The sequence below is a fragment of the Alosa pseudoharengus genome, unplaced genomic scaffold (assembly GCF_046254945.1).
Source record: "Alosa pseudoharengus isolate Yale_2024_CS ecotype anadromous, Long Island Sound unplaced genomic scaffold, YU_APseudo_1.1 YU_APseudo_1.1_scf_11, whole genome shotgun sequence".
NCBI lineage: Eukaryota > Metazoa > Chordata > Actinopteri > Clupeiformes > Clupeidae > Alosa > Alosa pseudoharengus.
In genome coordinates this window covers 23,883,333-23,901,409 of record NW_027468576.1, presented here as the reverse complement: position 1 = coordinate 23,901,409, position 18,077 = coordinate 23,883,333, and the positions used below count along the sequence as shown (strand labels likewise).

General features: G+C 47.5%; 1 protein-coding gene across 5 annotated transcripts in view; it reads right to left on the bottom strand.

Annotated features, from left to right (window-relative positions):
* The window catches only part of wwc3 (WWC family member 3), a 59,436-nt gene that overhangs the window by 24,602 nt on the left and 16,757 nt on the right, over nt 1-18,077 (bottom strand). For 3 of the 5 annotated variants that reach the window (XM_076278499.1, XM_076278500.1, XM_076278503.1), the window contains 11 exons: nt 17,358-17,467; nt 14,683-14,886; nt 13,086-13,162; nt 11,948-12,027; nt 7,269-7,398; nt 6,003-6,152; nt 5,367-5,440; nt 3,558-3,800; nt 1,690-1,860; nt 762-1,357; nt 360-480 (listed from right to left, as the gene is read on the bottom strand). In XM_076278499.1, coding sequence (XP_076134614.1) covers nt 360-480; nt 762-1,357; nt 1,690-1,860; nt 3,558-3,800; nt 5,367-5,440; nt 6,003-6,152; nt 7,269-7,398; nt 11,948-12,027; nt 13,086-13,162; nt 14,683-14,886; nt 17,358-17,467 — 1,956 coding nt within the window. The remainder of the gene's footprint in view (nt 1-359; nt 481-761; nt 1,358-1,689; nt 1,861-3,557; nt 3,801-5,366; nt 5,441-6,002; nt 6,153-7,268; nt 7,399-11,947; nt 12,028-13,085; nt 13,163-14,682; nt 14,887-17,357; nt 17,468-18,077) is intronic. The other 2 variants (XM_076278501.1, XM_076278502.1) reach the window with 1 other exon arrangement.

Sequence of the window (18,077 nt, the reverse complement as noted above, 5' to 3'; positions counted from 1 at the left end):
TTAAAACACTTTGTTTTTAAGAAAGATTTGATTGCTGCACTTCTGAAACGATTTGGTAAGAGTTTAATGCATCAATTTAAGTTTAATTTCACTGCTAGTTACGCCCCTGGAAGCTGTGAGACAGTTAATGAAGCTTTTCCAGACCCACACCCAATCTCAGTTGAGATGCGGTCTGGTGTTAACAAAGTTAAGAGACCATGTAATGTTTAAGCAATTCAGTGATTACAGGCAACGCAACGTGAAATGTCGCGTGACAGTTTAAATAACGGCAACTTTTGAGGCGTCAAGAGACGAGCGACAAGCGAATCGTCACATTTGTGAACGAGACTGGAGTGCATCTCAAGCTCTGGGAGACTCACCTTCTGCTCCAGGCCTCAAACACACCACTGTCTGTGGCCAGCGCCTCCTCGCACACCCCAGCTGAAGCCCTCCTGGCCCTCCTGCTGTTCCTGTTGCTGCTGTTGCATCGCAGGGTCACTCCTACACACACACACACACACACACACACACACACACACACACACACACACACACACACACACACACACACACACACACACACACACACACACACACACACACACACACACACACACACACACACACACACACACACACACACACACACACACACACGTGTTTCAAGGGAAGACATGCTTCAAGGTGAAACAGTAGGGGAACTCTAAATTACTTTTTACTCAGGGCAAACATACTTAAATCCTGAAGACAAGTCAAAGGTAAGGGTTTTGCTGGGGACTCACCTGTCGGAGGAAACGACCCCTGAGGCCCTCCTTCTCGGAGCCCCTTGGCCTCCAGGAGGTGAGCAGCGGCCAGCTCGGCCTCGGCCGTCCCTGTGGGCAGCAGTGCGGGATGCTGCGGCTGCGGTGGCGCCTGGCCCTGGCCGCGGAGATTCTCCAGGATGCCTCGGCCCGCCAGCTCCATGTACTCCTCGGTCATCTGGGCGAGCGGGCAGTCCTGCGGTGCCGAGTGGTACTCCATGGGCGAGCTGGGCGGCGACAACGAGGAGAGCGAGGAGCGCGATGAGAGCGACGCCAGCGACTGCGGCGTGTTGTCGTGAGAGCGCTTGGCCTTGCCCAGGCTCAGCAGCTCCGAGCCGTAGCAGCCGCTGCCCATCCCGCTGACCCCGACGGGGGCCTCCAGGGGCAGCAGGTAGCGCAGGTGCGGGTCAGATGGGTCCAGCGTGGGGGCCTCGGCGCGCTCGTACTGCGGCAGGCCGTAGATGTCCGTGAAGCTGACGGAGCTGAGTGAGCCGCGGCTGGACGCCAGGGAACCCCGGCTGGAGGCCAGCGAGCCTCGGCTACTGCTGGACGACATGGTCAGGTTGCTGGCAGACAGACTGGTGGAGGGGGAGAGAAGGAGTAAATCACCAGAGAGGCTCCACGAGCATTTCAGACATCTGAGCATATTTCATAATGCAAATTAGTCCTCCCCCAAAAAACTGGATGTCATTACAGCAATTTAGTGTTCCCTATTCAATAGTATATTAAAAAACTCTTCAGATAATGACACAAAATCATGAATCATTATCTTCATACATTTCTTTTTCTGAACTTAATTACTTGAACTATATCAAGACTCTCCAGTCTTTCCACTCTCTTTTGGTATGGCAGGAGTACAGAGTTGAAAATGCTGTGCAGTTTGTGTAGCGGACAGCCATAGTGTGCCTACGTGAGTGTGCAGTATGAATGGGTGGAGGTGGTGGTGGCTGGAGGGGTGTCCACTGGTGGCCTTGACGAGAGGCTCCAGTACCTCTTGAGCTGGGAGTGGAGGTAGGTGGTGATGCGAGTGGCCTCCTCGAGCTGTCTAAGCAGCACATTCCTCTTCTCCTGCTGCAGAATCCTACACACACACACAGATAAGCAGGCAGGCAGGCGCACACACACACACACACACACGTATGTCAGTAGCTGCGGGAGCCCACTAAACACTTTCAATGCAGCCTGACTAATGGCACATTATTTGTTTCTTTATGATGATGGTGATACTGTATTTTTTGTGCTGGTACCATCCATTAAAAACAAAACAAAAAATCTCTGACGTGCGTTTCCATATAATGAAAGCGGACTTGGAGATTGAGGGGATTTCCCCCCCCCATTAACTGCACTGTTATGTGTAACACTTTGGATTTTACAGACCCATCACTGAGGAAAAAAGAACATTGGAAAGAGAAAGAAAGTGCAGATATAGGAGACAGAGGCAGAGAAAGAGGGAGGGAGGGAAGAAGAGGAGGAGAGGTAGAGAAAGAAAGAAAAAGAGAGAGAATGCCAAAAATGAATGAAGAGCAACTTGTGTGGCCAGATTCTGCACAGACAACAACAACAAAGAAAACAGGAAGAAAAAGGTCACGCACACCACTCTCCCTCTTTCTCTCTCTCCGTCTGCGAGCATTCACTTCTGCGCTATCTGAGCAGGCCCATAGTGCATCTCTGTGGCTGTATGAGGGGCTGAGGGTGCCCCCATGCTCCCCAGAGGTCTGCTTTCAGCATCTCCACCAGCACACACACACACACACACAGATGAGATGTGCCGATTGGCAACGCACAATGACACAAACTGCATCCCGTGCTGGGGAAAAGAGGGGCCAGATGGGCATTGTCTACAGGAATCTGTGTGTCTGATCAGACTTATCTGCCTGGCTTACTGGCATGGTGCTCCCATGGTGTTGCATGTCTTCTGGGAAAGTTATGTTTCATTTATGCAATAGGTATTGTCACAAAGATTGTTTATGGAGGGTGCAGCCTCGTTTTAACTACAGTAAGCTTATGGCAAGAAGTAAACCTCTGTGTATAGTATAAGTATAAAGTATATATACTCTTTTGATCCCGTGAGGGAAATTTGGTCTCTGCATTTATCCCAATCCGTGAATTAGTGAAACACAGCACACAGTGTACAGTGAGCTGCCTGCATCAACAGCGGCGCTCGGGGAGCAGTGAGGGGTTAGGTGCCTTGCTCAAGGGCACTTCAGCCGTGCCTACTGGTCGGGGTTCGAACCGGCAACCCTCCAGTTACAGGTCCGAAGTGCTAACCAGTAGGCCACGGCTCTCCTCCTTCCACATTTCTTGAGATGCAGCCTATGCTATTCCCGAAAAAGTCTTAAACAGTACACAACTACCTCTGAGGTCACGGTGGAGTGACGGAGCATCAGCCCAGTTAACTGTTTACATTGGCTTTCATTTGTTAGCAAAGGTAACAATATTGATTTTAGGAATTAGCTCAACTGTCCGACTACTCATGTTGATTCTAGAATTAGCTGTTTGCACAGACCTAAGTGTTATTAACAAGCAGGCAAGTCGCGAGAGACAGAGAGTGAGAGGGAGGCAGAGAGGAGTGAGAGAGATATATATAGGAGAGAATATTTCTTCCCTGTTAATTTCATTGTTAACATGCTTATTATTGTTTTTTTTCTCCTTTGTTTGTTTGTTGCAAATATATCACTACACATGAACGGACATGCAAGCTATGAGTTGAGAAAAGAGAGAGAAATAGAAAGAGAGAGAGAGAGATGGAGCGGTAAAGGAGTGCGAGTGTGGCCCAACCTCTGGTTGGCTCCCTGGCTCTGCAGGCTGCGGGCCCTCTGCACCTCCTCCTCCAGGCGCCGACGCTCCTCCTCCAGCTGCAGGAAGGCCTCCGGGGGGCGCTGCTGTTGGCTGAGCAGCGTCAGCTCCTGCAGCAGGGCCTCCTTCTCGCGCAGCAGCTGCAGGCTGTCCCGGTCCGCCTCGGCCCGCCCGCACCAGGTCTCGCTGTCCAGCTGGGCCAGCTGGTGCTGGATGCTGGACACTCTGGCATGGAGAAAGAGCAGCGGAGAGGAGGAAAGAAAGAGAGGGAGAATGCATGTGAGTAAGAGAGAGGAAGTCAGGGAGGGAGACAGAAAGAGAGAGAAAGAGTGAGTAAGGGAGACAGAGAGAGAGAGAGAGAGAGAGAGAGAGAGAGAGAGAGAGAGAGAGAGAGAGAGAAAGGGTGAGCAAGGGAGACAGAGAGAGGATGGGTAAGGGAGGTGGAAGGAAAGAGAGGTGAAAGGGAAAGAGCGATTAAAACACAGAACCCATGACCCATCATCTGTGCGCACTCTAATGTCGTCATGGCGCACATGTGCATCTGGACAATCATCTGAGCGGTGTTTACATCTGCTTAACCACCACAAGCTCACTGGCTGCATGGGAATGTTTACCCCTCTGAAACTTTTGTTTGCTTACAAAATTTTCTACAAAATGAAATGAGTCCAAGTGAACACAGCAGTGTCCAGTTTCACCTCCCAGAGCACAAAACAACAGGTGGGTTGTGGACCTCAGGTTTGAACTCTTTAAGAGAGGAGAGGAGGAGGAAGACGAGGAGGAGGAAGAGGCTGAGGCGCTAGAGAGGAGGGGGTTTCTTGGGGGAGCCCTGAGGGTTATGGTTAAAGTGAAATAACTGTGTTTATGTGTTTTGGAGTTGAGACTGTGTGTGACTCAACGAGAGAGCACGCAAGTTTCCACAGGTCCCCCTTGCTCCTTCACTCGCTCGCTTGCTCGCTCACTCCCGTTAGGCTTCGCGCTCAACTCCTCTCTGATGTCATAGCTGGCGCTGTGGCCGCCGCGTCACCGTGGCAACAAGCGTCTCATAAAAAAAAATAAAAAAAAACCCTGCTAGGAGTCTGGGTAATCATGAAGCCACTGCTACCACTACAGCTGCTAAAATAAAAGATTTGGGACTTTATACAGTAGGTCATTGTTAATCTGGTTGTTTATGAACAATTAACAACCCAAATCGTTTCAATGCTTTTCTTGTCTTGAATTGGAAACGTAAATCATCAGTTGTCATTACCCATCACATTATATTACCAGCATCAGTTAGTAGTCATGAACACGATCAGCATTTTACAAGTCATAACACCTATGCCATATGTCAAGAAGATTTCATGGCACATATCAACTGCCATTATAGGATTGTGACTTTGTTAGTGTTGGTCCAAAGACACATACCCAGAATGTACGGTCATACTATTGCATGAAAACAATGAGGTCCTTATAGGACATATAAATCATCTCAACTGACCAAGAATGTGTCAATACATAATAATGTATTGTAGAATGTAATGTAATGTAGAATCTTTGATCGTAATAGCCATTACATGGCTGTTCAATCGGAATAGGAACAGACTACACCACCTCTTTCATTCCGATTAAAATTCTGATCGGATCAGGCATTTTTAATCCGATAGAAGTGTTTATATGAGAATTTTTATTCAGATTGAGCCATTATTCCATTTCTAATTGGATTATAAGTGTCCATGTAAACATGGCTAGTGTCATCATGTACATTAGATATTTTTTTAAAGGCTGGAAATATGTATGCACATGCATACTTACCTTTTCTTAGATTCTTCATACTGCCAGTTGAGTCTCTCTTTGTCCACTAATGGAGAGAAATCTTGGGAGCCAAACTGAAAATGAAATCCAATAATTAGGCGGGGATCACACTGAAAAATAACGAAGGGGCAGTGGTAAGCGTAACGCAACGCTCGGCTTTTAATAAGTTCTATCTCGTTCCTAAGTAACACAAACTCCGCTTGTTCAACGGTAGCGTTCCGCTGGCGCTGCAACCATTACACTGCCGAACCATAGAGAACAATAGGAAACCTGCCCCTTGCTGCTGGTCAGAGCTGCTGGTCCCTGCCTTAAATTACTAATTAAATGAATGCTAAACAATTCAAATAAAACAAAGCTACATGAGAATTACCCTTCAGCCCTGGTAGACTCTCAACATTCATTACAACATAATATCTTTCTGATTGAAACAGAATAATAGAATAGAGTATATTCCTGACAGGAAAACAATTGTTGTTGTACTAACAATTCCTTACAGACTTGCAGTGGCAAAACTAAACATCAAATTAAAGCGTAATATTTTACCAGCAATGCACAATCCCTTCACAACTGAAAGATGCAATTGGTCTGATTAGAGCTGTTACACCCATTATTAAAATAATGCGTATGTATTAATACCTCTCCCGTGAATTCAGTCTGACAGCCGGTGTCACAGTACTGCTGCAGATGGCATGAGTCACCCAAGGGAGCGCCGCTGTTGGCCACCTCATTTACCGAATCGCCAATGGACAAGCTGCTGTGGAAGTTCACCGTGAGCTTCGCCAGGCTCTGGAGAGGATGGACAGGAAGCCAGGAGTGAATGAGTAACACACACATGCACACACACAGTCCTGACATTAGACAGTGTATATTCACTGCTCACAAATCACTCTGAAAAGGTCACACTTAGGAATTAGGCGCCCATTCCCCCCAAAATCCAGTACTGGAATGACCACCTCTGACACCCATTTCTGGTCTTTTAAGTGTGAATTAACAATAATCTTTCAACCCCTGACAACCACTGGGTGGCGCTACAAAACACTCTAAGAACAGCTGTTCAAAGAGGAGAGAAAGGAATGGCTGAAGTTTGTGAACCAAGCGCTTCAGTAGGGGACCAGACAAGTTTTGTTCTTCAATGATTTATGTCTTTGGGGCACTTAGGTATCCAACCAAACATCAATTACCAAAAAAAAAAAAAGCCACAGGCATCATCCACAACCACAAACCACAGACCACAGAAGTGAGTATGCAAAAAGTATGTAAAAGATATGCAAAAGTATGCAAAAATAATCCCAAATGATTTAACACATTCTCAGAAGACATTCACATTTGGTGCAGTGTGAGAACACCAATCAATCACATAAAGGCAGTGGTAAAATTGTGGACTGACTCTGCATTTTACACTGACTCTAACCAATTGAATATAAGTGATATGACATGCAAGGTACTCTGTGCACTGTAACATGCACAGAGGTGCCAGTGTTTGGCTTTGAACATCAGAGATTAACTTTAACTTTTTTCAGTTGCCTCAATTCAATTGCCTCAAGACTAAAGTTGACTGAAATTTAGCAGAAGCTTTTATCCAAAGCGACACAGACTCACAACAGCGAGAACCCAGATGGATTGATTTCCAATTGGAAATGTTTCTGCTGCTCAGTCACGTTCAGTAATCAAGGATGCGTTTCCCACAAGCCACCACGCATTACTCAACAGGCTCGGTTACAAAAAGTGTTCAAAATGAGAGTCGTGTAGATGAAAATCAAGAAGTTCATGAAGATCAGATTTAGTAATGAGTTGTTTTCCTACGACTCGTGGTGACCAGATATGATGCTAGCCACTCTGTGTGTGTGTGTGTGTGTGTGTGTGTGTGTGTGTGTGTGTGTGTGTGTGTGTGCGCAGACTCACCTGGATGAGGTCCTGCCTCTCCTTCTCGCCTGAGCTGATTGCCTTCTTGATGCTGCGCAGCTCGTTAAAGATGGCCTGGGCCTCGTCTAGCTTGTAGCTGGTCTGACTGCTGGACATCTTCCTGTCAATCCTGTCGACACCAAACAAGCAAGTGTTAAGACATGGCTATAACTCACTACAAGCACTAGTCCTCTGTAGGACCGGACAAGACTGGACCCATAGAGGGGTATTGGACTTAGCAGACGAGATGGGCTGAAGACACAGGGACACTGAAAGACAATAAACAAGGACATCTTGTGGGACATGTGAACGTGGCATTAAGTGGACTCTAATGAGAGGTGCAATCTAGACACTTTGGATGTTTTCCAACTTGTCGTACCAGATCTCCAGATAGTAAGTAAGTATTTGTAGTGCTTGACAGATCTATTTACAATCCTTTACAGTGCCATTTGGAAGTTGGAACCAAACATGTTCTTCAGTTAGCTACACAGTTTCATGGCTTTGTAAGGTGAACAATCCTTCTGAACAATTTTCCTTTTTAAGAGGACACATTCCCCCTTACGAGAAAAATTTGATCATTAGGACACCACTGGAGCAAGACAGAAACCACCACTGTCCTTGTTCAGCTTTCCTGCCGCGCTTCTGTTCCACAGGGCGCTGTGCTGACTGGGTAAGCAGAGTCAGCAACGCTGTGTGAACTTAACTACCTCCTGCTATCAGCAGTAGCAGCTCAACATGGTTCCACGTGAGCAAAAAACCTACACAAACACACACACACACGCACGCACACACACACACACCTACAGTATACAAGCACAGGCAAACACCTACTTAAATATAGTTTACATAACTGTGCATCCCTTGCAGCCTTCCTTCACACACCTAATTATAAAGAATTAAATTGGGCATGACATCATTGGCTACCTAAATGAAACAGGGTGTTCCTAGACATGCGGGTTATTTTAATATTGGGGCCTGAAGTCCTCATTAGCCTCTCGGAGGGTGAGGCTGTTAACCACACTCATGTCTCAGCGCAGAGGAAATGAATCAGCCCCGACAATAACCCAATAGTCTTTTAGAACTGTTTAGCAGAGAGAGAGAGAAGAAAAAGAAAGAAAAACAACAAAGAAAACATGACGCTGGATAACTAGGTAGCGATGGAGGGAACCAGATAATGCATATTGTTTGTTTAACATGAATAACCCATAAAGAATGTCATTGGAGTTGGGAGACAGGACACGGAGGAGTCTAATGACGGTCGGTCGCTGGGGGTGAGAGGGGAGGGCTGGAGGTGGGGGCGACACTGGAAATGGTTAGTGGGGATTTATTGGAACCTTAATGGTCGCTCGCAGACCTGTCTGTCTGACCGGTTAACCGTTTAGCCATGCTAGAATAATATTGTTTTAACTTCGACCAGCTCCCGGGTCTCCAAGGCATCATAATTAGGCGAGGGAAACTGGAGCCTGCCACACTTAAGGCGGCCTGGCGGGGAATGTCTGTCTTTTCAAAGAGCCACCACTCAAGACATAAATCCTACTGTGTTATGCTTGCAATGCCGGCCACTGAGACAAGAGACAGACAGAGAGAGAGAGAGGGAGAATGCCATTCCAATATGCCTGGGAGAGACAATGAGAGAGTGAGAGAGAGAGAGAGAGAGAAGGGGAGGATGAATGAGTGTGAAACAAGAAGTGTTTAAGAGCTGAGAAAATGTGAATCTTTTCAAAAATGGTCACTATTTACATTTTTAAAACATGCTTGCCAGCAACTTTGGCTAAAGTTCTAATACTTTAGCCAACAGCTGATATATTCTGAATATAATGTAAAAGAAAGGAGCAAATACTACGCCTCTTAGCATACTGTGCGTACACAAGGGAGAATTACACTAAGGTGACAGAGAGAGAAAGCGAGACATTGGTGAACATGACACGCGTTCCTGACTCAGAGGGCGGCGAGAGTGGCGTGAGGGTGAGTGATGTGTGGACTGGGTAGCGAGCGGGCGGACTGGGTAGCGAGCGGGCGGCCTGGGTAGCGAGCGGGCGGCCTGGGTAGCGAGCGGGCAGCCTGGGTAGGGAGCGGGCGGCCTGTCTTTCACATCACCACTGGTGCTGGCAGTGGGCCCGAGGCTCTGGCCGCACGGCGCTTCCTCCAGGCCCTGCTCTGCGCACCGCTCCGCTCCTTCAACAGCAGGTACTGTTGGCCGGTGCCGCCTGCCTCTTCCTCCCCACACAAACCCGCCTTTGTCCCCCTCCACCCTCCGATGCACCCCCCACCCCCTATTCCCAGCCCCAGCCCTGTGAGCCTCCCAAGCGGCCAACACCCCACCACACACAGCCCCCCACCCCCCACCCAACCACTCCCTATCCTCACCACACTCAAACAGAAACACACAACTCTATTCAGCTACCTACTGTACAGAAGGGGCTGGGCTGGACTGCTGTGCCGAGTTCACCAGGGGCTTTAGTGAGGGCCACAACCATAAGGGGGATAGATATTGGAGTCTAATTTGTACAGGGGAATCATTTCGAGATTCAGAGAGTGGCAGAGAGGTAAATAAATGATATAGGCCTACTTCTATTAGATTGGTCCTTGTCTTTTGTCTTGTGCTACTAAATAGGCTAGTCTTTCTCAATCAACGCTAAGTGCCAAAGCCTATATTCTTAAATGAAAACAAGAAATAAAACCACACAAGGAAAGGCTTTTCTCTCTTTTTCCATTTGTTTTTACTCTGCCCCTTATGGCACTTTTCTGTAGCTCACTTCAATCTCGTGTCTCTTGCTATCTCTGGATCACTCTCTGCGTTCGTCTCGACTGAACCTCACCAAACCTGAGCTGACCACGCCACCATCTTGTTTCTTTCTCCCCCCTCCGAAGACACTCAGTCCTCCCCTCATTGTGACATCAGCCCAAAGAAGGGGGATTTCCATATCAGTCCTTGCTTGTTTATTTGTTTGCCTACTCGCGATGTGGTTCCAAGGCTAATTAGCGCTAGCCCTGCCGCTGCCAGAGGCACAGATTTTGAACAAGAGCGGCCCTGTGGCGAGAGGGACTTATGTTTAAGCATGTCTAAAGACACAGAAAAAAAAGGGGACAAGCAAGCAAAGAAAAGCACAAAAAAGTACAAAAAAAACAGGAGAAAAGAGAGAGGGAGAGGGCCCATCCCGTGTTCTCAGGGAGCGGTGGATTCTGGGCGCTATTCTGGGAGCCTCTCGAGTTGTGTTCTATCTAAGAGATAAGCCCCTCTCACAGGGATGCAGGAAGTGCGCAGGAATTTGCTGCCAGATATCTTGTGTTTTTCAAACTGCCTTCAAGCACTTCTCTCTCTCTCTCTCTCTCTCTCTCTCACTCACTATTCTCACACTGCTTTCTCTCTCTCCCTCGCCCCCACCCCTCTCTCTCTCTCTCTCTCTCCTCGTGGAGCTTTTCCTGTCCGGGCCGAGAGCCTTGGCTCCCTGCACTCCACTGGTGCATCCTCTTCCTGAGGTGGAGTCTCCTTTTCCAGAAAGCACACGCACGCATACACAGACACAGACGCACACACACAGACACACACACAGACACACACACACACACACGAAAGCTTCTCAAATTCTCTTGTGCTCATTCTCTCCCTCTTTTTATCTTTTTCTCCCACGCAAACATATACATACATATTCACAAACACATGCCCCCTCTTTCTCACAGACACACATACACACTTAGACACATGAAAAAAAAAAAAAAAAAGGGAAAAAAAACACTGCTGCCTGTTGGTGCGTCTCACAAAGGCCTGAGAGCGTGCACAGTTTCAGCGGGGTGGCCGGGCTATTTTAGGGTCGCCTGTGAGAGAGCCACACAAACAAAGTCTTACGGCTGCTGCTGCTTACTGCTGCAGTGGCCTTCGGTCTCTCTGCACAGGGCTCGCTCAGACTTGGGGAGGGTACGTGGTCAGCGTTTGGTTTGCAGCTCCGCTGAACTGTATAATACCTCAATTACGTAATTAAATTACACCACACTGAAACAGAGACAGACATTCACCAGAAGGCTGGTACAAATCATATCGTGATTCTTTTTTTCCCTTTCATTTCGGGGAGGTATATATGAAAACAAAAAGAGTCGTTCTCAGAGGACAACCTTGTTTTGTCCCAAAAACAGGCAGAACAGTCTTAGGATGCATGTGGTCAAGCATTCTCGAGCTTTATATGACACAATAGAAGTGGTAGTGGCCCCAACATCAACACTGGCACATTCTGTGTGCACGATGCTGTGACAAATTCATAATCTCCTCATGGCTAAATGGAAAAGCACAGCAATGTCTATTTAACTTCTTTTGCGAGGATTTTTTACACAGATCTATAAATAACGTGTAACACCCAAACTTTGTCAACGACGAAAATAAATCAAACACAACACATAATAGAGAAAATCCACCAAAGACACAGGACATGGGCCGGCTGTTAGCATGTCAGACATAGAAAATGGAAAATGAAAGCTTTTGGACAAACAAACAGAGAGAAAGTTCTAGAGTGCTAAATTCAATGGAACATGAACTCTGAAAGAAGAGTACTACTGCAGCATAGTACGTTTTTGAGAGGCCAGAGCAGGTGGAAGTGTGTGTGTGTGTGTGTGTGTTTATGTATGGAAGGGTGGTGCAGGCAATAGGCATGTGTGAATGTGTGTGTAGGGCAAGACGGAAGGCTCACTCTTGCAGGGTCTCCACTCCCATTTCCTTGTACTGCAGCTCCTGTTTCACCTGTGCCAGCTCCTGCTTGAGTCTTGAGAGCTGCGGACACACACACACACACACACACACACACACACGGGTCAACATTTGGCTTTACACATTCACACACATGTGGACACATGTGTACATATACATGCACATATGCACATACATACACATTACACACACGCTTCCTGGTGGACCTAGGAGGGCTGTGGACACAAGGCTGAGCTATGGGTTACTATGCTTCACACAATGGGCTTCCCTTAGCGCTGATGGACCTGAAACGCTGAGTCATCAGGCCAGAGAGGCCCTACTCTCTCTCTCTCTCACACACACACACACACAGATAAGGGAGGAGGCTGTTCTCACTCTCTCTCTCTCTCTCTCTCTCTCTCACATACACACAAACGGAAGCTGACCCTTACACACACGAACTTCCCAAAAACACTGAAAAGGAATGTGGTTTAGGCCCATTACGCGAACAGTACCCACCCTAGCCCTGACCCCTCTCTGCTAAAGCAGCCTTTCCTTCAGGAAGCCCAGTGACATTTCAACAGCGCTAAAATGACCCAAATCCACTGATCTGCGGGGCTCAGATACAGAGAGAATGAGAGAAAACTGTAACTCATACACACTTGCGGGATCCCCCTTTTTTAGTGCTCTGAGGTGTGTGTGTGTGTGTGTGTGTGTGTGTGTGTGTGTGTGTGTGTGTGTGTGTGTGTGTGTGTGTGTGTGTGTGTGAGAGAGAAGGGGGTGGGGGTTATTTTCATTTTTCTGGGTAATGATCTGACTGGGCGCCACTCGGCCTCAAACACCACCTTGTAAAACCCAGTGAGACGCCCTGCGGCCGGCTGCGCTGACTCACTCTCCTGAGCAGAGACTGAAGCAGGGAGCAGCCCTGAGGAGGTGGAGGTGGAGGCTGTGGGTCATGGGTTGGACCCCCCCCCCCCCTCGCCCAGCTCATGGGAGAGTGGGGCCCCTGGAGAGGGGTGTGTGTGTGTGTGTTGGCTGGGTTCGGGGCATAGGGTGGTGGTAAGAGCGGGGGGGGGGGGGGGCAACAAAGTTGTCAGAAGACCTGACATATGAAGCATTGTTCTCTGCCGATAATGACTTACCCGTTCCCGCCTACAGGCAATTTCCGCTTTTATTTGGTCAGGGTCATATTTTGCATTTGAAGAAGAGCCAGAGTGTGCTGCATGTGAGAGAGAGAGAGAGAGAGACACGTGAGAGAGAGAGAAATGAGAGAAAGAGAGAAGAGGGGGGAGAAAGAGGGTCAGTCAAACACTGAAACACAACTCCGCCACTCTGACAGACAGAACCACAACACACGGCAAGGTGAGAGATAGTGTATCCTTTGATAGAGGGCCTTTTGTGTGTGATGCTTCACTTCATTCCTCTCTCTCTCTCTCTCTCTCCATGGAGGTGGGGGTGTGGGTGGAGGGATGTTGGGGTGGGGTTCCTCTCAGAGAAAAAAAAAACAGAGGTATAGAGGCAAAGAGTAAAGCAGGAAGAGGTGAATGCAGAGAAAAAAAATTGAGAGGAAGGAGCCAGGAAAGGGAAGGCAAAAGGGGAAAAGGAGGGGAGGCTGGAAGAGGAGAACAGCAGTACGCTTAAGCAGGAAGAAGGTGGACAAAGGGAGAGTGCAAAAACGCCAGAGAGAGAGAGAGAGAGAGAGAGAGAGAGAGAGAGAGAGAAAAGAGAGAATTACAGAGTAAAACTGAAAGTGCTGTGGAAACAGATGGATGAAGTTGATGGTGAATGAATGAGGGACGCCTTTACCAGTGAATGACAGGCAGATGGATCAGTTTGGCCTTTTACTTGGAGAAGGAAGTCCTTGACTCACAGGCTCCCAGAGAGGTTAAGATGGTGGTGGTGCTTTCTTGCGAAAACTGTGCCATACTATATTTATAGAGCATACACTAGAAGCCTGTGATTAAAAGTTCTTAGCAAGTCGGCGGATGTTGCGTGTGTTTATCCGAGAGTGTGTGTGTGGGAGTGTATTTGTGTGAAAGCCTGTTTATATTTACATGGTTGTTTGTATACGAGAGTATGCCAACAGGATTTCCCCTTACAAGAGACACAACAGTACCATTTTCTCCACATGCCTTACAACAGTCTTTATAGTATTTAATAACAGGATTCAGATTGTGATTTGCACAGTATGTGCCTTTGTAAACAAACACAGCATCCGTATATATACACTATATGTGTGTGTCTAAATAACTTCATACATGTCAGTATTGTGGAATTTGTGTATGGGCAGACAATTATCTGATGGCTTATAAGATTGTGAGGGGTTGTGACAATTAAAAATACATCAGATCAGTAAGTGGGACTGAATTCAAAAAGCATGGGTATGTGATTGTTACATAATAGGTGATATTTTCCCCTCAACATGGCATAGATGTGGCATAGCCATGCATGTGCCAGATACAAGTGTATGTGTACAGTGTCCACAGTGGCTGTGAGTGTGTGTGCGTGTGTGTCTTTAGGTGAATCTATGTGTGAGCGTGTGTATGTGTGTGTGCGTGTGTATGTGTGTGTGTGTGTGTGTGTGTGTGTGTGTATTTGAGCATGTGTCTGCGAGTGTGTCTGCATATGTGTGTGTGTGTGTGTGTGTGTATTTGAGAGTGTGTTTGAGCATGTGTCTGCAAGTGTGTCTGCATATGTGTGTGTGTGTGGTAAATGTGTCTGTGTGTGTCGGTCCCTCACAGCTGGTGATGGAGCGCGTGTCGTCCTGTGAGAGCTGATGGAAGAGCAACATCTCCTGCTGGGCCAGCTCCAGCCGCTGCTGCTTGACCAGGTACATCTCCTTTTTGGCGTTGAGCGCCTCCTGTGCCACCACCAGGTACTCCTTCAGCATGCGCTCCTGCTCCTGCCGCCATTGCGTCCGCGGGTTCTCGATCTGGGTGGTCTCTGCCCGGGCAAGAAGGGGCAGAATGAGGGTCAGAGTACCACTCTCACCCATACAATCACCTCAGACCTGACCAGCACTGTTTACCACAGCAGCCCATAGTATGCCACAGTTTCATTACAATCATAAGACATAACTTTATACATCAACAAACTGAATCTATAGTAAACAAACAAAATAAATACCTACTACAGCTCATTCTTAGGGTCTGGGTTAAATATGTGCTTCATAAAAGAGTGGTGTAAATGTGGGCACAGCAAAACTCAGAATGAGTAGTCTTCATTCATTCATTCATTCATTCATTTACTGATTCCAAACCACACACACACACACACACACACACTCTCTCAATAACAGCAGATAACACTGCCAGACTCGAAATGTCCTCTCATAATAACATTTCAGACATGGTGACAGATTATCTCCAATCCTTGCCACTTTCAGCAGGCAGGTCTCGGTCACATACAGGTCTCTGAGGTAAATTCCAATCTTACAGAAGCAGACAATGACTCATCTTTACTCACTTATAAAAACCCTTCCTTAACAACCAAACAGTTGTTTTCTTAACTAAACAGCCAAACAATTGTCTCCTTAGTCCATCAACCATGACATGCTTACAATAACTCATCTTGAGTAAATGGTAAACATGCATGTCCTGACTGGACAATCAAATCCCTCTTTCCTTAACCAAACCCAACCAACCAACTAACCGTAAGGAAAATTAATTTTATTCCCAGTATCCTCAACTTCCAACAGCAATATTATTCTAACATCTTTTCCACTATTCCCTTGACTTCATGGAAATGCTGTGGACGCTAGCAGCAGAATTCCGCATTATGCATGGAAACAGTTTCGATGTGACGCCCCGCCACGGCGGTCATTCCCACACCACTGCAGTGGCCAAGGCTAGCAAAGAGGATGGACGGTCTCCGCTGCGGCCTGGCCCGGTAGATGGTCGTATATCATCCCCACAGCCCATGACATCACATCTCAGTGACCCCGGGAACAGGATGGTACAGGGCACGGGGGGGGGGGGGGGCGAAGGGCCCAAGCAGCAGTGCCCTGTCCACTTCCCCTGGATATTTTTCCCATTGCATGACTGACCAAACCACCGCCATACATAACATCCTGCTGGACAGCAGCATATGCAGGCAAGCACACGCACACGCGCCTAAATCTCAATAGTGACCGCTACATGAACTTGTCATGAACTGAGAAGACTCCACCACACAGCAAGGGAGAAGCAACACGTTGAGCTACACAGCATGCTGATGTGCTGATGTCACACATTACCATAAAAGCAATCCTAAAAGATTGTTCAAAACCAATGTACGTAGAAGCTGCCTTCACTCAAATATTCTGTCTTCTGGGACACCTGTCTATCATGGCAGCGAGGCAACGCGGCAGCTGCCTTCTGTTTCCTCAGCAGCCAATAGGAGGAGAGGGCCACGCATATCCCACGTCCACAACATCCTCCCAGCTATGCACATCATCCCCTGCCTGCGCTCTGACAGGGAAGCTACACCGGGCTCGTAACTGAAGCTTTCCGTTCGCGTTGCGTCTGCTGCAACAATTAGCTTCCGCTATGATCAATGGTACAGGTACACCAGACGGCTACACCAGACGTGATAGCGGCACATACGTTCGGGAAAAAAAAGAACCAGTCTTCTAAAACTATTTTTACGCGCCGCGAACAGGAGCGCTTCAGTTATTTGCCTGGTGTAGCCTCCCTGTGAGTCAGAATGCAGGAGGCAAGAGGAGGATGACAGGAGGTCCCTGTGACGGGAGAGCAAGAAGCCACGCTCGACTCGAGACAGAGGTGACTCAGCACGGGGAGTGGACAACAGACGGTGTGTCACACACTGGGGTGGGGTGTGTGTGACATCACACAGCTATGACATCAAAATGAGCAAAAGTGTCACACGTATGCGCACGCACGGGGGGAGGACATACAAAAATACACTTATTTCCAAGCATCCTGTTGGAAACATTCTGATGAGACTCGTAAACCTGATCTTTAAAAAAAGAAAAAAACTTTTACTAACTTTTGTTTCATCTTTAGTTTTGCAAAGGGAAGTCAACATGCCTCAGCTTAACAACTCAGTTGAACCAAAGGCCTTACAGAGTGTAAGATGATGATGACAATAAAAGTCAAATTCAAATTCAAAGCATTTCAGAATTAATTATGATAAAAAAGAACATGGACTCCAAGTTATTTCAGGCATTTGTTTATGTCCAACAACAAGTCAAATTCAAAATAGCTCCTCTCCAACACTGCAAACATTGTTTTCATAGTTTCTGCTAACTCTGCCTGGGGACTGGCTGTCATAACTCACTCTTCTGAGCTCCCCACCGACAGGACAAAGGCAAGGGTCTGGGTCTGGGGCTGTCCCAGGGCCCAGGCTGAAGGATGAGCATGGAGCGGAGGGCAGACCTCCCACAGGGTGCAGGAGAGGATGCAGGGCGGACTTACTGTTGATGTGGTCGATGTAGTAGACGCCCACCTGCTGGTCCAACACCACCTCCCAGCCAAGGGGAAGCTCGTCTCCCACGCAGTCAGCAAAGGTCAGGGGCTTGGTTATCCTGCACACAAATCAAAACACACACACACACACACACACACACACACACACACACACACACACACACACACACACACAATGTAGGTTAAAAAATGCGCAATGGCTTATGTAAGACTAGGCAAGTCGGAGGCATTCTTGTGGTGTGTAGTGTTCTATTTTCACCACACACACCATATATTTTCATCCATTCGGACTGCTTCACTTTCCAAACCGTATGTCAACAGTTCACAACAGGAGCACAGCGAGCCCTAGAGCAGGAACAATAACATTAACTGGCATGTGAAAAATGCCGAGCATTTCTTGAGAACGTAAAAATGAAGGCGCGTTCTGTCGCCCGGCGTCTGCTGATCTAACCTCTTGGGGTCAGAGATGTATGGAACAGAGAGTATGAAGGAAGAGAAAGCCCATAAACACATTCCATATGCAGGGCAAGGAGGCACTGCCAGGCTTTTGGTAGACCACCACAAATGATAATGTTTTTGAAGTTCTTTTGTTCCAACTTTGCTTTCTCATAGTCCACTGGCAAAGCAACAATACCTTTAGAAGCATTTTAAACTTTGTATCAGTTCATTTGAAGCACTAGGGGGGGGGGGGGGGGAAGACACAATGAG